At 26.8% G+C, this 26,999-nt stretch overlaps 1 protein-coding gene across 6 annotated transcripts in view; it reads left to right on the top strand.

The window, feature by feature from the left end:
- Window positions 1-26,999, top strand: part of LOC148232495 (metabotropic glutamate receptor 2-like) — a 671,990-nt gene that overhangs the window by 438,696 nt on the left and 206,295 nt on the right. Inside the window, exon 2 of one of the 6 annotated variants that reach the window (XM_088191657.1) lies at window positions 24,583-25,533. The exons of the other annotated variants lie outside the window; for them this stretch is intronic. Within the exon in view, the coding sequence (XP_088047783.1) occupies window positions 24,633-25,533 (901 nt within the window). The 5' untranslated portion in view covers window positions 24,583-24,632. The remainder of the gene's footprint in view (window positions 1-24,582; window positions 25,534-26,999) is intronic. 6 annotated transcript variants of the gene reach the window in all.

Below are 26,999 nucleotides of genomic sequence, written 5' to 3'. Positions count from 1 at the left end.
TATATTTTCTTAATTTAGAAAATTTTGTATTAAATGGTATTGCTTTTATCTTAACTAAATTTGTGAAATCTTTTTATATTTTATTGTTTATGTTCATTATTAAATTATGTTATTTTGTTATATTATAATAGCTTGAAAACTTATTTTAAAGAACTAGACTGTTAATTATAATTCTAAATCAAAAAAAGTTGAATTTTTATTTCAAATATTATTAGAAAATAGTTACTTATTATTTTTTCTTTAAGTTTTAGACTTCAAATTAAAATTATAGTTTGTATGGGTTTATATTTTAATCAGAGAAAAAAACTTTTTATTTATTTTAATTATATTATTTAATAGTATGATTAATTAAAAAAAAAATATAGTTTTATTATTCCATTATACCCAATGTATTATTTATTAAACAGGAATTACAATTTATATGTGAACTTTACAAAAAAAATATGAAAAAATCGATAAACCGAACTTTTCAACAATTTAGAGGTATAATCATATTTAAAGATTTTTACAAACAAGCTTTGCTGTTTTATCTAAGAAAGTTAGGTTTAGGATTTTTTATAATATTAACGTTTAAAGTATATTTTTTAAGACTTGAAATCCAAATTACAAATATATTTTTTTAACGACATTTTTGCTTTTTTCTTAAAATATTTTTTTTATCAGAAATGACTTATTTTGATGTATTCATACAAATATTATTAATTTTCATTTTTCTATTTATTTCTTGGTACATTTTGTATGCTATTTTTCATTATTTTTTTTAATTAAAAAAATAATTGCTTTACAAATGTTTTTCGTAAAGCATGATATACAATATTCTTAACCATATATCAGAAATGTTTTAATTTAAAATATTAGCATACAAATATTCTTAATTTTCACTTTTTTATTTATTTCTTGATACACTTTTAATGCTAATTTTTTATTTGTTTTTTTAATTTAAAAAAAATTGTTTAAAAAATGTTTTTAGTAAAGCCAAAAAATATAAGCATCTACAGTTTTAAATTTTGTAAAACAATAATAACACTTAAATTTTTCTTATTTTAAACATATATTTATATTGTGAAACATTGCGATTGCTAACTTTTAGGTATTTCATTATTATATTTTTTAAATTTTAAATGACAGTATCATTTGTTCAGATCTCTTTTGCCAAAGTGCTTTCTGGTAAAAGTAAGTAACTAATGAAAATTATGATACTTAATTACTGATGGTAGTAAATTGAATACGTCTTGTTCGCTCTTATTAAACCTTCAATATAAATAGGGAAGATTATTTTTCGTTCCTATTTTTGCATGTGTAGTCAATGCGATGATTTGGGGCGGAAGTAAACAATTTGTTATCGTTTACCTAATATTAAGTAAAATTTTTTTAGCTAAAGTTTTTTCTAACCATGCAGACAAAAAAATTGTTCTTTGTAAGTCACAAATAAATAATGCAATTGGTTTTTCGAATTAATTTATTAATTTAAAATAAAATAAATTTTCTTTAAGTCAAGTTATATTATTTTGAACTATTCATCTTTTAAATTAAATAAATTAAGCGTTTAAAACTAGTTATGCTACTTTTCTAGTATAATATTATTACAATAAAATTTATTAAACGAGAAAAATAAATGATAATTTAAATTTTCTAAAAAAAAAACATTTTTATTATCTCAAAAAATTAAATTTCCTTTATAAAAGCGTTTTTGGCGAATTATGAATTTTAATACCATGAATATTAATACCGCAATAACCCTTTGAGTTTACCTCAACAATTTTCGATGAGGGCAGACGGTAAATGTTTTAAATGAGATATTATTTTATTTAAAGAAGGCCGTTTAGCAATGTAAATTTATTAAATTATATTAATATTAAAACAATGCGTCTTTGGGTGGCTTTATATAATATGGATTGTTAAAAACGTAGTACGTAAAATATTTCTCTAGGATGTGTATATACTTTTATTTTCTTGCTGCGACGAATACTTTTCTCAGCTTTATAGCTGAAAGAACAACGCTGAATCATCGCCTTTGAAATTCTAAAGTATATATGTATATATATATGATATTTCTGTCAGATCTTGACACTTTTTGTAGCCCCTTTTCTTACACTTTGAAAAGATAAGGACCAGTCGGTTAAAATGATGACAGATTGCCTCTTGTATATATTTTTTTGTTTATATTTAAATTCTAGTTTATATGTTAAAAAATCGATAAGGTAGTCAAAAGTTTTATTATTGTACATGTATATTATATTATATAATAATAACAAATCAGTATTTAAAATACAAAAAAAATGACTGAAAAAGAGCAAAACTTTTAATGTTTTTTAACATTGCACATTTATACAACCTTAACATGATAAATTGTTTTAATATAAAAAAATGTACAATTTAATTCATATCTGTAATGTGACAGAGATATTCTAATGTCCGTAAAAATATTTCACATTTAAACAGTCCATATTGTGCATCCGTAAAATTATTTATTATATCCGTTACCAAACCGTATTTTTATATATGTATATATTTTTTCACGTTTCCGATTTTTATCGCCAACCGTTAAAAATCATACATTTTTCACGTTCGCCTTTGACCTCTGTTCCTATTACCAGAACGAGCGTAGCGCGAGTGACAAAAACACAGTGTGGCCCAGAACAGATACCATCGCAGTACTATTATGATTATGTACATTTTACCCATTCCTAACTTCCCTGTTTGTCGTATAATAATTTTCGTTGCAGATAAAAATTTGCAGCCGTTTGCATAAATCACGCTATGCGAAACAGCGGTGAAGATATCTTTATAGTAGTAAGTACGCAAATATAAATCACTAGCGAAAATGAATATTACTGTTATAATACGTATGCCCATCGGTGCGGTATGTGTTACACAATAAAATACAAACTCCAAAGCGCACCGCGCGGCATGCGCTTAAGTTCATAAGCGTAAACATGCTGTTACTAGAACAATTTTTTATTATGACTAGCTAGTTTCAGTTGTAATATAAACATAAAGGAATGTTTTTATATAAGCTTTGCAAAATGGTATATAAAATATTAATTTCATTAAAATGTTATAAATGCTGTATCATCGTAGAGAGCTCTGCTGTTGTATGTATGTGTTATACATATGTATGTGCAATTATAAATTCAAACACTTACGTAAATGCACATGAGATGTAATCGTGTCAAATTAAAAACGCGGGCGCAAACGTGTGAAAAGAGGGCCCTCGTCAAAGTGGTGTGACGTCACACAATTACGGCTTATTTACTGTTGCGCATCGTCGCATTTAAAGTATATTAAAATGCACTTTTAAAAATTGTATTTACTCTTGGATGATATGTATGAATGTATATTTAAACATATACTTAAAATACTTACTTTTTTAATTTCAAATATGCACTTTAAACATTTTATAAAATATTATACATATTTACCTTATTGTTTATAATTTTTAAAACCAAAAATGCAAAATCGAAACAATAAATGTAAGATCTAAAGCCAGATTTAATATATCCGTTGACTTAAATATTAATTTCAGATTATAAAAATAGTGTTTCTAATTTCTTAGAATTGAAATTTTATATCCAGGTACATTTAAAAACATTTCTTAGAAAAATTTGCAATATTATAGGTTAAAGGTTACGAGCTTATTTGATATGTTTATGAAATTTAATTCCCTTTAATTTGTATCTAATTATTAAAATATAAAAATAAGCTTGAATTTATAGCATTTAATTATTTTTACGCTTGAAATTAAGCACTTTGCTCGTAATTATAATGCTATAAGATATTATTATACAAAACGGTATTTTTGGCTAAAATGTAAATTTTAGATAAAACACATGTTTTATTAAATGTGTGATGTATAATTCTATTTTAATATAGGTTAACAAAAAGTAATGAGAATGTGAGGGCTTTCAATATTAGAATTAAAACCAATACTATCGAAAAATCAAGTAAAATAACTATCAAAGAAATAAATATTAATAAAAATATATTTAGCTTAATACTGTATGTGGTAGACCAAAATCTATATTTCGCGACGCTTATCAGTTAAAAGCCGGAGACGAGGACGAAAATTATTTTGTACTGAAATTTTGAATATAGATCTTCTTTTCCACTTAAACATAGCTGAGTGTCACTATAAGATTTATAAGAAAACACCTTTTACTTTCTAAATAAAAAAATAATAAAATATTTTTTAAATATATACTTTACAAAAAAAAGTATGCATTTTATTCTTATTTGTATCTCAGTTTTTTTTTAACAAATATAAGAGATAAATTCATTGCCTTTTCGACGTTTTGTGTTGCACTTTAAAAGATATGTTTCTGAGGGGTGGTGTCGACAATACATTCCTTATTCTAAATTTCGGTTTGGGCGCTACCCTTACACTTAGCTTTTCAACGTGCTTGCAAAACATAATGATGTTTACGGAAATATCTACGAGGAGCTGAGACAGTTTATGTAAAATAGTGTTTCTTACAAATCTTCTGTTAATTTCACAAAATATTTTGTGCATATTTGTATTAAAAATAATACAAACATACACAGGGTCGTATTTAACTTATTTATTATATATTTATGAACACACATTTGTTTAACTATTTTATACAAATACGTCTGAAACGATCAAAGGTGTGCTTTTGCCTCTAAAACAATATTCACTTTAATATTCTGTGGTTATATTATATTGTTGTCTCTGAGATTAGTAGATGACTGTGGTTACGCCAATTAACAATGTTCTTAAATCGATACTAACTAGTGCCTATTATATATATTAGTTTTAAAAGGTGAACTTTAAAATATTTATATACCTTAATATTTAATGACTTGCAAATAAAATGGGTATATATTATTTTCAAATGATACAATTTCATTTTTAGCTCTTGAATGTTGATTGATTCTAAACTTAAAACCAATGTAAGCCTTGCTATTTAACGCTATATTGTTTATGTAATGTTGTTTTAAAGACGTAGGCAAAGCTTATCTGCGTATTGTAAAAATAGTTGCGCGAACTGATGCTAAACTCGATCTCCTACCTGGGCTGTCGAGGGTGACAGCTACGATCAGGTAAATTAGCAAAAAACTATTGATTGACAAAAAAAATTTCAACAAACAAACAAAAATAGATTAAAAGTCTTGAAATTTGCGATACGCGTGTATATTTTTACAATGATGGAAAAGAGATCTCGTGACTAAGAAATTGCGTTAATATTTGAACAATATTTCACGGAACAATTAAAAAAAAAAATTATTCTTAGAAGTGAACTATCTATGAGTACATCTGAAAAAACTACTTTTTGTTTGGAAAATATCTGAGATAGATAATTCATTTTGCACATAATAATATTGTTTAGGGTTTTAAGCCGAAAGGTATGACTTTTTAGCCAAAATAGGCGCCGGATAGCTGGTAATTAATGATTTAGTTATAGCACATATACCAAAGCAAAATATTAAATAGCTGTATATTTTTTATTCTGAGCGCTGGCGGAGAAGCTGGCGAATATATGTTGTCCAATGAATGGTATTCTGAGGTCTTTTGTTGCTTGTCTCGACAGAGCTCTCTCTGGAGCGATTCGTCACTGAACTAAACTGTCTTTCATCTGAACACTCAATGGTCTGTCTTTCTCTCTTCGAGTCATGCCTTTTATACGGTTGATTCGATTCGGAAAATCTCGGGCAAATCCCAACAACGCATTGACCAGTTTCCCAATCGCCTTGAAAAAGTGAAATTTTCTAGATGAACACATTTTAAAGGTCGATAATGCAAAGGAGTATGGTGTTTTTTACTGTCGCCGAATGGCGTATTGTTTGTGTAATCCAGCTAGTCGCGTTCCACGTACCTAAAAACAATCACGGAGAGAATGAAAAAAGCGCATGGAAACCAAAAGCATCATTAACCTAAATTGCTGGTAATACTAGCGCTGAAAAAGGGTCACGTCTGTTTATTTTCTTTACAAGAAAAAATATAATACTGTAAAAAAGAAAAATAAAAATCCAGGTTTAAGCAGGTTAAACTTGCAAACAAATAATAATCTAGTTTGCTAGATCACGATTGTTTAATAATGAATATCTTCGTCAATTGTTTTAGTATCCGATTGGGTGTAATTCTGTCGTCGAAGCATTAGACGAGACTCGACTATACTATTGAAACCCTACCAATCGGCACGCACGATGAATAAACTAAGAACTTTCCTTAAGAAATAACTACTTTTTATCACCCTCCGTTGATTCCGTTTAATATAGTGAATGCACTGTTGGTTATATTGTATAATTTTCGAAACAATCGCGACTCTCAGAGTTCTACAATCAAATTTCTCAAACTTACATTGATTCAAATCGCCACAATTGAAAGACTTGGATAACAACAATTTAAGCGGATTTATAACTTGAGCTTAACGAATTCGCACAGTGAGCCTCAAATTCATGAGTACACCTGAAAAGCATAACGACCTACTTGTCCCTGGAACGAAATAACATGCGCACTCAACAGTTTAGAAAAGGCTATAAATTTAGGGTTAAAAACTCTCACATTAGAAATAAATAGAAAGAAAGAGGTAATTCAGAATAAATTTAAAAAAATAAATAAATATAATACGCGTGATCTTACGAACTCTAGAAAGTGTATTGTAATCTGAGAGAGTACATTATGCGATCAAAGTTCGATGTGAAGGGCACATATGGTCCAAACCAAGTAAAAGTCTGTGGACCATTAAGCACAACCTTGTAAACTTTAGGTGCCTCGTAAGAGTGTATAAGCCTATAGTGTACAAACACATGTACCTAATGCTTTGAGCAAATTGTTTAATTAATATTTTAATTAATACTTGCTATAAGAATCAATATTATCTGCAATATAAATAATTTAATGCTTTTATTTATATGTGCCAAAGAAATTCTTTGGACATCTTTGGATATGAATGACAAAAATCTATATGTTAGGAATAGAGCTATATGACTCACTCTGAGTATTTATAAAGATGGGTGGAATAGATCTTAAATGATACACTTTTACATGACCCCAAGATTTAAGAAGTACAATTGAATCTGTTTTAATCCTCGCAACGTCCATTATATGTCATAGAAATTAAATTTCTCAATTATTCTTTATTTTGTCTACACAGTTTTGCAAGTTGTATTATTAAATTAGTACAAGAGAAACTCGAAAACTGTGCACATCCGTTGTTGTGAATATTATGTAAAGTGAAAGAAGATACATCGCTATAAACAAGCTCTCTAACAATATGCTACATAGATTTCCGCTGTACAAAACTTAGCAAATGCAAAAAATTAACTTAGACGTATATATTAAATTTTATAAAATAAAATATGGTGGACGGAGGAAATCTCTTAATACTACTGATCGAAATTTGAGAACTTCATATTATAATATGTTTGTAGTAGAAACAAATAAAATCGCCAAATCATATTTAGCTTCTCCGTTCATTATTTGGTCGCAAGCCAAAATATATGTATAAAACAAATAAAAAACATTTTTATAATTTCAGTGAATTTAAAGAACACAATTCAATTAGTTTTTGCCCCTTTTTACAAGTCTTGCGCAAGTCATTTTAACGCAACGATTATGGGTGGTCTCGACATACTTCCATTATTAATATTTTTTATATCAAAATGATATTTTATTTATTTAAAAAACTAGAATTATCTCACGTGAACGCACAATTTATTATTAAGTAAGTAATGCTTATGATTATAAACAATTATTTTCAAACTTAAGTCAGTTATTAATGACTATAAAAGCTATAAATACTTATTTATATGAAAAAACCAATAAAAGTTGCAACTTCCAAGCATAATAATTTTTAAAAAATTCTGCTGAAATGTTTATTAATTTCTTAACATAAGTTTATATAAATAATATTAACCGCGGTTATATAATTATTTACTTTATTTTACAAACATTTTAAGTAGTAATATTCACATAAAAATAAGGAAGCAATAATTAAATAAATTTTAGTATATAGCAAACGTGTGTAAAGCTTTTTTTTTTTTTTACCTTAATGTTATGTTTCTTATCTATTTTTTAATATACCATTTTTCGTAACAAAAATGAAAGATTTATAAGTTCATTTTCGATAAGAATTTAAGCAATTTTCATAGTTTTATATTGTTATATGCCATATATGTACATTAACATAAATATTTACATATAGTATTAATCTGGCTAACAAAAGCCAAAAATTTTAATTTCGTACTGATATGATAAAAACTACTGAAGTTATCGTGTCCTCAAATTTTTTATGAAATTAAGCTAGAATACTAAAAAATTACATTGATTAATTGTTTTTGTTTGCTTTGCTAGAACCATAAGTTATAAATTAAAAAAATAGGTAAAACTCCATAAGAAGTTTTTTTATAAAACAAATATTTTGTACCTTTTTTTTATTTATTTAATATAATAAAAGTTTTCTCATTTTTAAAAAATATAATTCAACATACTTCTTTAACTAAATACTGTTACATACTTTTTGTAAAAAAATAGTGTAAATCAGCTGTAGGATTTTGGTTTCTTCCTGAGTTTTAAGTGCGAATTTAAACTTTTTAAATTTATGTTTATAACACTTTTTAGAGGTTTTCTTTACATCATTTTTATAAATGAACGTTATAACTATTAAACTTTATACATTTATTTTTAAAATAATGCTATACAATACATGGCAAAACTTTAGGTTACATACTCTAATTTAAATAATTAGTCTAGCTCTGAAAACTAAATATGCAATGAAAAAAAATAGTACAACGCTTTGATAATACTGCTACAAAATATTATTTCTTATGAATAAATTAAAAATATATTGAGGGTATACAAATACATATATAAGTAAGTGAAAATAAATTAATGATTATATTTCATATATATTTTTACCAAAAATAATATAATTACTATATATGTAACTGTTTCAAATATTAATGTAATATAAAAGTCAAGGTAATAGACTAATGTAACAATAATTAATCGATAACTTTTTAATATGATAGATGTTCGAGATAGTAGATAAATACTTAAATTATAAGCATTCTAAATTGTATAATATCTATTTAGTTAATAGGATTTTTATTTTATTTAATATACTTGCAAATTACCTACGTTACTAATTACATATCTTTGAACAGCACATATTTACTTTAGCATTAATAAAAAAAATCTTGAAAGGACGTTGATTTTAATCTAAATATTTGTATATTTACAAAATATGCACGTTCGATAACACCCTCAAGTTAAACTCAAAGTTGTGTTAGTCTAAGGATACAGCGCAATTAAAACGCGAAGTAAGTCGAGCGTTTTAAAGTTAAACAAGAAGTCCTTTGTGTCGCCTCGCTCGCTGGACGTGAAGGTGCCTTCAGTAAAACTTTGTCTTTAATTATAATCGATTGTGCTTGTGCAGAACTCAAAAAAATAATAACTAATTATAATAAAATAAATCATAAATAAGAACGCCGAGCTTTCAATTACCGTTCTGTCGAATCAATAGTGGCACCGTAATGAAATAACGATCGGCGGTTCAGTCCTGGCTATGCAAATTTTTATATTTGCAGAATATTAATTAAACAACCCGGAGTTCTAATTCCAAGGTGCCTCCTTGAATTCCGCGGCCCTAACGAATCAATTTCCAATATTGAGGCCCCTTTTGTTTGGGCTAAATCAAATACTTGACGCGGAGCGGTCCGTCTTTCAAATTCCTTCAATGCCTTCATTACTTAGTTCATTTAATACTGGACGCATTGAGTTTGATATAATACCACACTCATTACAAGTGGATATAGTGCTCAATAGAACACTCGTTAGATATTTCATAGTATTAAAAAATATATTTTGCTCTTTAAATCTTATTACTTACATATTACAGTCATGTGTGGTTTAAAATATTTTGTATGTATCTATAACATACTTTCAGCTCCTATTAATCTGGATAAAGAATTTAGAATCGCAACTAAAACTAGTAATAGTACAAAGTCTTGTCAATCCAATTAAATTCAGATCAATCCATTTGAGTGTAGTGAATTTGAGATTGCAATTGATTACCTTTTTAAATACATTTTCTTTGTAATGTGCTAAAACTGTCACAATCTATTAAATCCAGTCCTTTTTATACACATCTATTTAAAAGTGATGTTCTTAAAATTATAGCGACCACACACAGATGACTACGTTTGAAAGGGTCTGTGTCTCAAAACTTGCGTTAATTTACTGTGACTAAAATGATCTTCCATCAACAAGGAAATAAGATGTACTACAAAACCCCTGTTTAGACCAAAACAATTGAGAAAATAATCCTTTGTTGCGAAACGGTCACAGATATGATAAAATACTTGATCCACATAATTCCTGTTGCAATGCAATACGACCTTGGACAATGCCCATTAAGCGAATGTCGCTTTCTAAAGGTGTATACTTATTTCGCCGTTTTAAGAAGATCGCTGCATAATTGTGATTGGTCAGCAAGCTTTGCAGCCCTGGACTATCATGGACGCACACATCCCGCCGCCAGTTTCTATACCACCGTTCGGAGAATATACTGTCACTGTCACACCATTCAGAACTCTGAGAATCGTCCACTAATATCATCCATCCGCCAGCTTCTCCACCACCGCTCAAAGAAAACATCTCGCCATTTATCATCTGTCGCAACATATGTAAATATAATTCAATACAAATCTAACTAGATTCCACTAAACGTCTCACTGGCTACAAAGTCATCCCCTTTAGGGTTCTCAAACCTAAAAAAATTATTATTTTTACAACAAATATCCTAATTATTTTTATATAGTTTATTATAAATTCTGTACATAAATAAAATAATATATTTAAAATGTTAATATAGGTTTTATTTATTTTTATATTAATTACAAAAAAAATTAGGAAAACGCGTAACTTTTACTATTTTGTAAATAAAAATTATCATAGCCTAAAATTAAGGTAGAGATGAAATATAGCAAGCAATTGCTTTATATATATTAAATACTGCGACTGATTTGCGATAATTTTTTATTTTATATAATCATAAAATGTTTATTAGTTAAAGCTTTTAATGAAATTTTAAAATGATCAATGATAACGTAAAATTTTGTATCGATAGCCACTGACCTACTTAAAACTGGTCCAGGCCATTTTAGTGGCAAATATTAGCGATAAGGGCTCAGAAGACCTTCAAGATAAGTTAGGGATTAGTGAATGTGTGTATGATGGCTGACAGGTGGTGACGGAATGTTATAAAAAAGTTATAAAAAAAAACTTTTTTTTTTTTATTGTCTAGATACTTAAATGAGATTCAGAGGAATTTATTAAATATTTTAGTTACGATAATATACGTTAGATATATTCTAAAGAACACATGTATTCATGAAAAAACTAAAATATTTTACACGAAAAATATTTTTAAAAATTGCCGATTAATCTCAAGTAGTTTAGGTAAAGTTATGTTTGGTCTGTTCAATTAATAATCATTTACATAATCACTTTTTAATCTATTATTTATTATTTATCCACTTATTCTTTAACTATAACGATGCTAGTTTGATTATGTTTATACCGAGAAACCTTTTTGTTTTAATTGCGGTCGCTATGTATCCAATTTAAGGCTTAATTCTGAGCGAGAATTGCAACTTTTATTTCTCCTACTCAGACTTAATGTTTCGAATCTGAACCGTGCCATATTGTCGCTAGATTCTGTACTTTGATTACAAATACAATGAGCGACTAAAATATTATTTTTACAAACCCCAGATATTATCTACAAAAATAAAAACAATTACTAAAATTACCCATTGAAACGAAACACATTTTATTTATTAACAGAAATAAAAACACAATCACCGCTAATGTCTTAATCAATTTTCCTAATTAGTACGATAGCTTATATATATTTATATAATAGGTACAGATCTTTTACAAGTCTACGAAAACACCTGTATTTTTTTCTACCCGCCGAAGGTAATTTTTATACGCGATCCGAGTCAAGAAAAACATCGTTTTCCTAATGTTTGTTCTTCTTATTACAATAAAAAGCGACAAGCTAAACCGATCAATCATGAACCAAGCCTAGAACAAAACCTCCCTCGTATTTAATACGTAAATTCACGTTTATAGCTGGAACGTAAATAGGATCCGCTCTGGGTCAAACTTTTTACTCTGACATGAGTCAAACATAGTGATTTTGAACTAAAAAGTTTTTTCATATGAACAGAAAGCATTCCATTTCATTGTAAATCTATTATTGACTGGTCTATTTTTAGGCATTCGCTGTAAACAGAAATAATAAAATATATGCCTTCACTTACATGTGATTATCTGTTACGCATTATGATATACGCCTACCAACCACGCGAATATCAAATTAGAAATGAAATTAAAATTTGCTAATAAATTAGTAGTGGAAATAAAATGTCTCAAATAGAGCTACACGAATTTTTTAAATAAAAAAAAATGATAATTACGAAAGAAATTTGATGCAATCTGTATTTTAAAATAATTATTTTATTATATATGTGTAGTAGATTATAATGTTTCATATTGAAAATTGAATGTTTTATTCAAGTATTTTACGCCTTACTTTAGTGAGCTTTCAAGCTAATACATTAATTAATAGTTACATATAAGTTTCAGTATAGTTTTTTACAAATCCTTTGTTAGACATATAGTGCTGATTATATATAATATTAAAGTTAGAGCTATATGTAGTGCTAATTATATAACAACGTTAGATGTATAATTAAAATAATTCAATTTTATTTTCAGAGTTCAAATGTCTAAACTTTTTGATGCTTAAAATACCACCTTTAATATACTCCCAATTACGGAAGTACTAGGAATATGATAATTTAATTAGTTACTCACAAACATGACGAATTTCTGAGAACCATCTCTATAGCGAGAACTTTATTAAATCGCAAATAAATAACCACAACTGTAGAGTGCTTCTACAAAATTCAGGTGAAAATTCCTCGTGCATTTTCAACTAAATATCCATTTAATTATCAAAATGCGATTACAAGATTGTGCTGCGGTCCCACGAGGAATACCGAATACAATTATATTCCTCCACAAACTAAAACCGCAAATTAAGGTAGATATATATGAGATTATGCCGCGTTTCAAGCTGTGCCTATACAACTGTTGGTTTAAATACATTAAACTAAACGGTCAGTTAACTAAGCAATTAAAATAAACTTTTTGATTGATGATTTAAAAAAGGTTAAACATACATAACACTTAATTTTTTCATCGCGAGCAAAACTCACACAAACGATGTTAAGGTAATTTAATAAATTGTTTTTTCGGCAAAGATAAAGTCAATGTTTTAGGCAAACACTTTGGCCTTGATAGCCTTGAACGGAAATTTTATTAAAAGGGCTTTATTTTTTACCGTGCCCTGTGAAAAAAATTCGATCGCGTGATGTAAAATTTCGTGTTTCGTCAAAATGTATAAATTATATTCACTTTAAAAATAATCTATGGAAATATTAATTAACCAAACACCATTATCGCAGTAAAATCGCGTTACAAAAAATGAACTCTAACACAAATTGTAATATGTGACTTTTGAGTTAGTCTTTGACGTTTTTAACGGGTAATTTATAACTGCAATATGGTTTTAAATTAAAGTAATTAGTCATAGTTAATATGTTACATTAAAAAATTCTATTAATGTAATATAATAACATAATCATAAATAAAGTATGTTTAGAGCAGAAAAAATATTAAGCTAAATTTATTGTGAAATTTACGGTACTTTCATTATCAGACAAAACGAGGCAAATACAGTTACACGAGATACTGTGTAAAAATATATTTCTTCTCACCACGTCGCCTTTCTTTTCCATTATAAATTCTTAATACCCACTTAACTTCGAGGACAAAAGTTTTCATCCAAGAAAATGTACCCAATGTGTGTTTAGGCAATGTTTGTAGTAATAAAAAAAAATACATTTCAATTTATATTTACAAATATTATACTGCAATAAATAATAAATATACACTATCGCGTTTCGTTCAAAGAGTTAATTTTAAATATATAAATAAATGTATTTTAATTTATTGTTACCTAAATATTTATATTTTTAAGAACTTATAGTTAAACACCACAATAGAATATGTTTAAAATATACTATTCACTACTGATATTTTATAAGGCTAAAGAAAATTGAGAATCAATTACATAAGTGTTCAGCTTTACCTCCAAATCATCATTAGTAAAAGCTTATTTTAAGACCACACACAATACATTTGTCTGATAATTACAAAGGATATTTAAATAATGTTTATTTGCTGCTGGGTTATTAAGCTTATTAAGCTTATGTAAAAGATGTCTTTATAAGGTTTTCTTAAAATGAATAGTAATTAATATTTTTTTTATAATTTTAATGTATTATTCAAGCGTACAGTTTAATCATTAACCAAATATTTATCAAACTTAATTAAGTCATAAAAACTTTATATTTACTAAAACGTATAATCATTATGTTAGAGTTAATTTAATTAAAAAAGACTTTGAATACCATTGGCAGTATCTGCTTTGTTTTTTTTTTTTTAACAAAGCATTAAAAGCTTTTCGTAAAAAAAATGTGTTATGTTAAATATGACTCACACACAGATGTATGACTATGGATTTGTTACATGCTTTTTGAAAAATATTTTTAAAGTACTCCATAAAGTTTGTACTGCCTCTTTTTATATTATTGATATGTTTTTAAGTCATCCAGGAAAATTTATGTATATCAAAAAATAAATTTATATTATTTCTTTACCATTAAAAATCAGATTGTAAGTAAGAAAAATGTGATATTAATGGGTTATAGAAATTAAAAATTAAGTTATACCCGCAATTACACCCGCAAATCACACCAGTAATTTATTGCCAGCAATTAATCTCTAGACGTTTACCGCCATATCATTTGATCACAAAAGCAATATATGGCTTATATTACATTTCTTTATCAACTAGCTGAGTTTTAATGGTAAAGAAATAATATACATATATTTACTGAACGGAAGCAATTTGTGGTCAATCACGTGTTAAAGTATTATATATACTTATTATAGGGTGTCTGTAATAATTTAGCTGCAAAAGTGTATTTCAATTATTATATCAAAGAAAAAAATAAGCTTGATTAATATCCAAGAAAAAAATGTTATTTAATTGAAGCTTTTAAACCACAATATTTTTTCTAGCGATCAATATTATACATGATAAATCAAGACAAAAAAATCTTTATATATACTATTCAGAAAAATTTATAAAACAACAAATATTGTTCGTATTATAAGTAATTTATTAACGGTTTATATCCATAAAATCTTTGTCAAAGATTACCAGGTAAAATAACTGAAACAAAGTGATTTTTTCACGAAACGCCTTCTACTTCACCAAATCAATACAAATGTATAATCTGATTGAGCGATTGGATTGATTTGGCATTTCACTAAAAGATACCATCTCGGTTGTTATATTTCGTGTTGCGATTATTTTTATTTTCACGGTGTTTTCCCCCAATCAATCGGGCCTTCCATTCCTAGCCGGAGGCGCGCCCTTGTTGGTTTATTAAATTCTTGACTTTAAGTGAATCAAATACCGACACCATATTGTTACGACCGAGGCATTTCTTTTCCTCGAAAACACGGCCGACCTCAATTTCGAACGATATTACGTCTATGAATACCAACTAACTGTTTTTATGGACCGAACGCACAAGCGTGCTTCCAATAACGCTACGTGATACATATATACAAGATATTGTGTATCATATTGTGTAACAGACAATACACCTATATTTTTATGATAAATATTTGCTTTTATACCTGTCGATGACATACATGATTACTGAAGATGGGTGTATTATGATAATATAATATTCACATCGATACCAAGTTATTGATCCTATGGGATGTTTTTGCCTTAATATATATATATAATATATAAATGTATATGTTTAAATAACATCCGCAAAGTGTTAAAAATAATGTCTTTATTTATAGTGAGCATTTCTATAATTTTTAAAAAACATTTAAAAATATTTAGCTTACATAAAATATTAAATAGTTCAGCGACTCTAAGAAAAGCCCAAGATAAAAAAGCTTAAATGTAGTAATTTAATATTGTTACAAATATAGCAGTAACTTAACTTGCGTAAGAAAAAAATAAAAATAAAATTTTAAAATTGATGACAATGGAACATAAAAATTTTTTTTTTTATGGACCGTTATGTTTTAACGCATTCTTTGCATTCTATATACAATAGTTGTAGCGGAATAATTTGCGCCGGAACAATTCCAATGCATGTGCTTAGCGTTGAGTACTCTGCTTAAAATCACAAAACCCTCAAGTCCAAGCAATTGAAATCAAATAAAATTATTTTATTTTTATGTTCAATATTTACATCGCAACGGTTCTAGATTAATTGTTTTAGTGTTTATGCACGCGTGTATAAAAAAATACAGTAATTTGTATAATATATCAGTAACTGCTGAGGCATGTTTCAGGTAAAATTATATACTAGTCCTGTCTGACACGTTTTATTCAAAGGCAGATTAAAACCTGATCATAAAAATAACCTAATTAAATAAAGGAAAATTTAAAAATCCAATATCTACAAAATTATTGCTGTAATATAAACGCCATTTTTGCACCATGGCGTAATCGTCGTACTATATTAATGGATTTTTTCCGCAAATATTTGCGTTGGGTCTGTCGAAAGGGTTCCCGTGTAATTGGTTATTTTGCCAAGGGCAATTTCGATTAGGGAATAATAGCTTTTACACAAGATGACACCAAGACGGAACTTTTTGCAAAGCGAATGTAAATTTCGGTCGTATTTTCTGCATCGCTAACCTTCACTTGTACAGAGGATGGCCCGAAAGTGAGGTGAATTTGCATTCTACAAGCCCCTCAGTCGTATTTAATTAAAACACTACGCTATATAAGAGACAATATTGTTTAATCTATGCATAAATTATTCTCTTTATTAATATTTATATTACTTAGCATTTTTAAATTGTCACATATTATACAATTATTATTATTTTTTAATATTGCAAAAATCACTCAATAAAAAATATTTGATTGTAATATAATGCAGCAGAAACTTATCCTAATATCGTTTGACGTTTTACAAAAGGCATTTTTGGAATTGTTCGTTTAATATAAACACGTGTCACTACCAAAGGGTCAGACAAGAATATTTCGCACCCTATAAAAGCGAGTAATAAACGCGGACGTTGTTTTTGTGTTATATATTTTATAATACAATAAATTAACGAGTACGTCTCTGCTGAAGTGGGTTTAATTAAATTTGTGTGCTGAATCTTGATCTGGCGATATTGTAAATGGTATTGAATGTGTGCGCCTTAATTGAAATCGCAATAATTATGTTTTGATTTATGGTTTTGTCACATAAACCTATTATTTCAGGTTTTGTCACATAAGCCTCGAGCTTGAAAGAAAATTCAGTATACCTCTAAAATTGTATACATACATACCATTTACATAATAATAATGTCAAAACGTATATTTGAAACTAAATTTGTTCCTTCAAATAAATCATATTCTATTAAAGTAGCTAAAACAATGCAATGCTTTTATCCTTACTTTGTAAAAGAGTGAGGTAAAAAATTATATAAATAATTCATTATTTCATTGATATTCCATTCCATTTAATTTACATAAAACGTCAAAGTAACCACAAAATGCGTAAACGTTAATAATAGGATATCTTTTTAAAAAAAAACACTTTTTAATATTTCAATATGACAGTATTTCTTATCTGTTTTATAAGAAAACGTTCTGTTTTACTTTTAAAATAAACAATGAATCAAAACTCGCATTTAAATAAATATATTGTTGTAACCATAAAATACAAAGCTTTCTGTTTCAATGCAACATTTTAATTAACATACGCTAGAAATATAATTTGATTTTTTATTTTTAAATACTTTTAAGTACATAGCAAATAAAATTTAACCACCCCATTATATTTTATTTAAAAGTTGTTTTAATATCAACGCATTTAAAATATATTTTAAAATCACAGTAATTTTGTATTAGTATAATATTAAATTAGCTTTAGTGATTTTTAGTTATATTAAGGAAGCTTAAAGTATGTTTTAATGTAATCTAAATTTATCATAATACATATTTTTCAAACCTAGGTAATAAAATCAATTTATATAATATGCAGCAAAAATAAGAAAATTAACTATAATTTTACGTTAAACTGTGTATTTGCAGCTGATGTATATAGATTACTATATCACGTGTTAGGCAGTTATTTATTTAGCTTAATAGCTAACTTTTACATCATTTTTTTTACTAAACATGTATATAATATGTAACATAAAAATTAAAAATTAAAAAAGACCTAGTATTATAATTTATTTTATATGCACAAAGGTATTTTTTTATTCCATTTAAGAAACCCGTTGTAGTTTTATTTTTACGAATTGTTCTAGGAATATTATTATACATAATAAAACCTCCGTATATAATTCCCCTAGCTGTACTCATTTTCTTATACCTAACTATCCTTAAATTTTCTCTATTTTAGTATTAAATGAATGTATGTACATCTTTATTTCTAATTGAAAACCTATTAAAATACGCTGGTAACATATTATTTGCTAACTTATATATAAATACTAAAACATTAACCTTTAATATTTTTGCTACATACTTCTACTAAATCCATTGTTATTTAAGACTACTATCATTGCCCCAGTTTGTAATTTTTGCAATATTTGTTTATTTAATTTTTAAAACATATCTAATTTTGTCGCACAATAAGATAATTAGGGCAACATAATACTATTGTATTTTTTTGTGTATATACTTAACATATTATTCATTATACTATTTTATTTTTAAAATGTAAATACAATGGTTCGTAAAATACTTGAGTATCTACAATTACTCCTAAATATTTATATTATCAACTAAAACTTACCATTAAATTGAAAAAAAAAATCAGAATGAAGCAAAAATAATATTTAAAACCAAAAAAGTTAAGGGTCCGGTATTCGCACACTCGCTAGCTTTGGTACCTCACGACAGTGAAGTACCGACAGCTAGTTTAAAAATATTATATAATGTGATGGGCTATGAAATTTTATATCTTCATCCATATTCACCGGACTTTTTTAGATAAGATTTTAACTTGCCTAAGCAGAGTGAGGTCTTTAACAAGGAAGTAGCTGCCAAAATTCCATTTTTAATCATTGATTTTAGAACTTAAAAAAAATACAACTCTATAATAATTATTTGACAAAAATCTAAAAAAAATATGTGATTATTAGTTAAGACAAATATTTTTTTTTAGACTGTTATAAACTGTATTTATTTTTAAAGCAACTTTATTTGTATATATTTATGTATATTTAAAAATCTAGGTAAATTCTTATTGAAAAAAAATATTATTAAAAATATAGATTAATGATGCTTTAAATTAATGTTTTTATGCACTTTTTATTTAAAACGTATTTAAAAATTTATCCAGAAAAAAATTATTGCAAGGAATTGATATTGATTTAATGACTCCATTGGACTAGAAATATATATATAAATAAATGTAAATATTCATGGACTTCGGTTTTGTGTAACTGGAATATTATACCAAAATTTAAAGACAAATTTTCATGAATTGATGGATGTTTAATATTTTAAATAGCAATAACTAAATATATATTTATTTAAGTGCATAACTTATATTTTTTTTTCTCGCGGAAAATTTAGCTTAAAAATAATTGAGAAAATATATAAAAAATGTTTATAAGCTACTTTATTATCTTTTCATTTTTAAATTAATTCACAGATATAGTTTAACGTGACACGTAAATAGTAACTTTTTTAAAATAATAAATCTTAATACAGTAGTAATTTTTGATAACATTATTAATAAATATAAATAAAACTAAAAAAAAATTTTTTTTTTGCAAAGAAAATGTGCTGCGCTATTAATTGCACTTATTTTATGAAATAATAAATAATATTTATTCTGAATAATAAATTAAACCTTTGTATTTAAAATTAAATATTTAGTTTATTAAAATTTTATTCAATCTTCGTGACAAAATACTTCTGACTATTTCATAAAAAAATGTTATTTTGAATTTTTTGTGTCAGTTTGACAATGAATTCAGTATATTTGTTTTATATAAAATATATGTCATTAAAAGATCAAAAAAAAACACAGACATCGGGTACTAAAAACCCTCACTTCGTACAAGCTGTGTCTTTATATGGTTTGATAAAAACAATTTATACTTTTTTTAATATAAACTTTTTACATCAGGTTAGATTACGTCCACTTTTGAACTTAACATTGATAAGAAAGCATGAAAATTACTTTCATACTGCATTCATTTTTTCACTGTCATTTTATATTTTAATAGTTTAGAGACCACTGAAAAAGAGGTCCGGATTTAATAAATTATTTTTTATTATACATTGCATTAAGTCTCTTCATTAAAAATCAATGACATTCAATTATATTATCTTCAGAAGTCGTTTTACATAAGGCTTAGTGGTAAAGCAAAAGTTTTAATCCCGGCAGACTAATGAGCTCTTTGTGCAAAAACGACGTATGTTTTCACGGTAAAAACTTTGTTCGCGGCGCCGGAAAACATAGCAATTAATCACCCTTTCAAAAAGTATGATTTATCCGGTTTTCGCAGCAAACTGTTACCGAGGGTTAAATAATTATTTTTTCTTAACATAACAACGCGCATTTCACTCGGGAGTGATATTTTTTCTAGAGACGAAATTTCGAAATACGTTGAGGGAAAATCGACTTTATTATGTTATTTGCATTGGAAGCGTAATTTTTACGGTAATAAAATGTATATAAAATTTCCAATGGGAAGTATAAAACGTAATGATATACAGTAATCGTTTATGTTTTATAACAGCTTTAAGACTTTTGCAGAAGTTTTATTTTTTTAAATATTAATATACGTATATTTACTGAATTTTATTGGAGGTTAAGTCAAAAAAAAATTTAATATAAATTTTAGTTCAAGTTTATTAGGGCATTTCTCAAATACCACAGGATTTATTGCTGGTATGTTTAATGAATGTGTGAATATATATATATGACTTATTATTTCATATTAATTCAGCATGATTGTACTACTTGACACATATAAGAGCGTGCGAATAATAATAATATGTCTCTCTTATTATTACAAATATATTTGTATCAAACAAATACTATTCAAGTAGACAATTTGGTGCGAAAGAAGTGTATAAGAAAAGGTAATGGAAAGTACTCACTAAGCCTTATTATTAAATCTTGTTCTTAAGACATCTTAAAAGTAAATATTTTTAGACATTGATGTAAACAAACGTTGAAAATCAAAAGCGGCAAATAAACTTATTTATATTCACTGTTATTATAAATAGGCAAGAAAACATTCATTGAAAGTTGAACAATACTTTAATATAAAAAAATTTAATTTATGAGCCAGTGATTAATTATAAAAGAGTGAAATTATAGAATATGTAGCTCTTACTTAAAGCTGTAAACTTATATGCACAATCGTAAATTCCGCAGAGCTTAAATAAAAATATATTAGTCGATTGATGCAGCAGTAAATGTTCAAGGGAGTGGCGCCGCTCCCGATCACTGAGTGAGGACGCTTTCCCGCAATATCGCATGAAATAAAGGCATACCAGTTTTGTTAATTTATGTTATTTATCATAAAATACATAATATTTTTCAAGCTAAATTAATAGAATAATATTTTTAATCAATTTTTTTCTTACTACCAAACTTTTTTAATGAAAAACTCTTAAGCTTTATTGAAAAACTGCAACAATGAGGTTTAATAAAGCTCAACAAAAATGCATAAAAAGTATAATAAATTTTCATGTAATTGAGTATAAAAATTGCACATCGTAAAAATGTATTATGTATTTACATTGTATAAAAACCGGTCGCAATAAAAAAGTTTAAAAATTTATTTCGCTTAAAGTTTTCCAACAGTATATAAAAAAAACTCTTTAAAATTATCTTTATACGCCTGCATACAAATTGAATTTAAACTTTTAACCATAACCGGGGCTATATAAAAATATATTTAAAATATATATTTTACAGGGGCAATTAATTGTAACAAAAAAAAATAAAAGTTATCTTTACTGGGCTTTGTATAAACATATAAACCACATGGTAACACACCTTAAACTTATAAATTTCATTACACATAATAATCATACGTGAAAACATAAATAATAATATACATTGGATTAGATTAATGAAATAAAGCTAAATATAATTACTTTCAACACGCGTGCTTTGCGTTAACGACCTCAGATTCGTTAGATAAATTTATTCGCATACATTTTTTATGTAATGTATTTTATGTTTAACACGTTCACAACCCGCCGGGCAAAAATGTGATACTCGCATGAAAAATAGATTAGATTTTTCCGCAGAAGCGACGACGATGTCGGGCTAATTTGTTTGCTGGGTTGTTTTGTCCCGGTAGGATTCGCAAGACTCGGACCGTTGATTAAAGGGCGGACACTGATAAGTTTCAAATTAGTTTCAATTTCAAGATCCGAACCAAATTGCTCCTGAGAGCTTACAGAGGTCCCAGCTGGTTGCGCATAATCAGTTTACAGCAATTGTAAATGTCAAAGAAGTGAAACGTGAAGACATTAAGTTATTATATACAAGTCTTTGAAAGCTATGTTTTAAAAATCATTGAAAAGTTCTATTTGGCAACATATTTTACCTATGCATTCTAATCCTTTGAATTCAATCTCTTGTTTTACTTTTTTTTTAAATATAAAACTGAGATATATTTATGAACTGTGGATAATTATTTCAAGAGAATTTAGTTTTGGGTTCAGGAACATCTTTAAGCAACGCGTTAAAGGCAACTTTTTATACTGTTTTTATTTAAGACATCAGCAATTGCCAAATCACATATGCCATTAGTCATTCAGCTGGTATTATATTGATCTTTATGTTAAATGTCAGCTATGAGAAGCTAGTCCAATTTTGTTGGGTTAACATCATGGAAAAATATAATTATATTATATGCATAGAACTGTAGTTTTATACAGTGTTTTTTATTTACTTTGTGATTAATAAAATAAATAAAAGTAGTCCAAAAATAGAGCATCGCAGTCTTAATATACTTCTAAATAATATGATAAATCCATACAACGTGTTAACGATTTAGTGATTCAGCTTTTGATCAGTCACACCAATTAAATGAAGTATCTAATTGTTTACAATATACTCTATTTGCGTTAACAAAGTCAGTTTGAGGGCTATTTATTTCACTATTATTCATAATTAAAAAAGATATGTCAAGCACACTGTATAATGTAAGACATACTTTTGATATTCTTATCATTACTCCGATTGATTAATAAATATAAAAAAGTTAGTAATGATTTTATTTTTTATAAATTTGCTTAAAATATAAAATGGATAGTAAGGGTAGCCTCAAACAAATCTTTCTAAATTATGAATAATGATAAAATGGATAGCTTTCAAACTGACTGTGTTACTGCAAATATAGTATAGTAATTAAATAAAAAAAATATTAAAAATAAATTTCCTTTAATAAACCTTCCATTTTTTTTCAATAAGGTGTATTGCTATATCATAAAAAAATATAGTAAAACATTTAATAATAAATATAAAACGCGAAAAAAGAATGCGGAAGCTTTTAAAAAAGGGGAAGAAACACATGATATATTAAGTTATATAGATACAGGATAATATAAAAGTAAAAAAAAAAAATATTTCTTTAGATAAATAATTTTAATTATTAAAATAAATGTTGTGCTTTTAAGCTAAGATTACTTTATATATGTATTATCGATTTTTTATTTTTAAAAAAATATTAATAATAAATTTAAACAATACTTTAGAATTTATATTTTAATAATGAAACTATTTTTAGCAAAACTTTCGATTTTTGCTAATAAAGGATTTTATTAAAAAAAAAAAAAAAAACCTACTAAATAATATTTGTTATCGTGTATAATTAATTTTTATTATCTGTTTTTTTTTTATTTATCTTAACAATTTTTTTACGATGCTGTATTTGTTAAAAATTCAATAGTCTTAGAACAAATTTGCTATAATTATAATTTATTAAAGATACAATTAGCTATACCGCTTATTAAATTAAAACAATTAAAATCAAATCGATATACAAAATAATAGGCTTTACATTTTTAGCAAAAATATCTTTAAAAAAATTATAGGCTAATATAAGTATTTTATTTGCATTGGCAATGAAACATATTTATAAATAATTATGTTTCATTAAATAAAATCTACATGTATAAATAATAATAAAATATCCTTTCAATATGTTAAAATCTCCCACATAAAATCTCGTGCTCTTCTTTCTATCAAAAAAAATATTACTTATTTAAATTTTGTGATGTACCTTTGTGCTACCTTATGTATTATGTGATGAATATGTAACAACCATCGCTTAGATACACAACGACTTTTTAATGGCATCAAAAAGGATTTTCTGCGATAAAGTGTTTGTATATTGACTATTTCATTTCGAGTTGTTTAATTCATATTTTTGTATGAATTTCTTTACAGTTTCGCGATGATGTTCAGCGTGAAGACTTAGAATAGATTTTTTATAAATAATGGTCGTGCTTCATAAACCGAGGTTTAAAACTCACGATGTGTCGTCTCGGTTCGGTTTGTTAGTGAACATTATATTGACGTTTTTGGCCGAAGTGACCTTCGATGCTGTGGTGTTGTCGTCTTCGGTGCAGTGCTCCCATAGAAATGTGATTTACGACGAGTTGTACCAAAACGACAATCCCATATACGAAGAAATACCCATGAATCCTATCAGAGGCGAAATAGACACGACCGTTGATCCCTACGAGGATTTCGAGAGCTTTTTCGCCGAGAAGGTTAAAAAAAGTGAGAAATACCCTTCGTCTTCGCCTAATCCTAAGAGGAAATCTGGTCTGAAACACCACAGACATAGACATAGGGGCAGGAAGAACCAGCACACCACCACGCAATCCTTCGAGAGTCTGTTTAAATCTGAGGAAGAGGAGCAACGTCGTGATTACAATTTTTTATATGAAGATCAAGATTTACGTGTCAAAAACGATACTTACGATTATTTGTATGGGTTTGAGTTAGATAGGCAACACAAACACAAGAGCGATCCATTATTGTTGAATGTGTTCGCTTCGGAATACCTGATCGATCCGTCTCCACAGGAATTGATGATATTACCATCGGGACTGCCTCATTTGGAAATTCCGTGGCCGGTTAAAAAGGAGGCTGTTGTTGAGGGGGATGTGAATCTAGGAGGTCTTATGATGGTGCACTCGAGGGAGGATGGGGTCACGTGTGGACCCATTATGCCCCAGGGAGGTATACAAGCCCTGGAGGCGATGCTTTTTACGCTGGATATACTCAATAAGAAGTTGAAGTTGGTGCCCAATGTGACTATAGGCGCACACATCTTAGATGATTGCGACAAGGACACGTACGGGCTGGAGATGGCCGTGGATTTTATCAAGGGTAAGACTTTTTTCATATTTTGGTAATTTAATAATAGGATCATTTGCGAAAAGCTAAATTTATTTTATTAAAAAAAAAAGTTTTAAGTTTAATATGTGGATATTGAGAGGTGATATTAAAAATAATAATATCTAATAATAATATTCCTTTACTTCCTGTTAAGTAGATATAAATATAATACACTTATGTTAAAGAATAGTTATCAGCTATTATCTCTTTATTTTTTTTAAACAAGAAATGCTTGCAGATTAGCATATCTAGTAAATACTAAAACTACTACTTTTTGATTAAAAAAATATAAAATTAATGATAAAAATTTAAGTGTTATTTGTCCTCATTTCTAATCATTTTGTATAGATTTTTATGACGAAAACGACATAAAACTGCAAAGTCAAACTTCTTTTAAACCATAAGATATAATAGTTAAAAATTAGTAAAATCAATATTATTATAGGTAATCAAAAAATTGTTACGATTGCACTTTTCCTTATATTATATTTTGATGATATATTGCTTGTTGTACCAAAGCGTCATGTTAAAGAAAATCTGTGTATTTAGTAACTTCATTCAACAATTAGTCATAAATTTCTTAGTCTTAGAACAAATTTGACTGCTACTAGTTTTATGTCCAAAATTTGATCATACGAGATACTAAATTTTCTATTGATATTTATTACTAATCACATTTTTCATGTTAATGGTTAATATAAAGATTTAATTAAATAGTTAATATTTAATCTTTCCCTCAAGATGTGAAAAATTCTTCACACTCCGGTGATTTTCACTTAATTTAAATACTTGTAATTAGAGTATATTTAATATCAAATCTATGAAACTGTAATCTAAATTTGTACATTTGTAATATTTATTAAGTCTGTTCTTTATATAAACAAGAAATAGACATTCCCTAAAAGTAGCCAAACATTTATCAACATTTGTATTTAAACATCTTTAAGATTGTAAAATTTAATATTTATTCCTAAAAAAATATCACATTTCTTATATAATTTTTATGTCATCAAATTAAATATTACTGATTATGTAGTAAATGTACAGAGCCCCTAATCCTATTTATCCTTAATATTTTCACGACCCTTTTGAAAAGGTTTGCTTCGTTTTATAAACTGTAGAATTAAACATTGAATCCCTGCCAGAAACCATTTTAAACATTTAAACAATTTTAATACATTAAATTACGTTTTGAACGTAAATTTTGTTGCAAATTCACCGTTTCATTATTTACAAAATAAAAAATTAGTTGTCAGTACTTGACTGTCAAATACGAACAACGTCCAATAGACCTAAAAATTTACAAATTTTTAAGAAAAACTTTGTTTTTTATTATATAACTATGTATATTTATTTATTTATATTCTGTAAAACTGTTTTATTATCATAAAGATTAAATATTAAATTTACTACATAATAAAAAAAATATTTAAAAATTTATTAGGGTGTCAGAAAAG

Source organism: Plectrocnemia conspersa, unplaced genomic scaffold (genome assembly GCF_051122295.1).
Source record: "Plectrocnemia conspersa isolate PC_06_02 unplaced genomic scaffold, ASM5112229v1 ptg000009l, whole genome shotgun sequence".
Lineage (NCBI taxonomy): Eukaryota > Metazoa > Arthropoda > Insecta > Trichoptera > Polycentropodidae > Plectrocnemia > Plectrocnemia conspersa.
The sequence above is the reverse complement of the archived record's forward strand: the minus strand, read 5'-3'. Positions and strand labels throughout refer to the sequence as shown.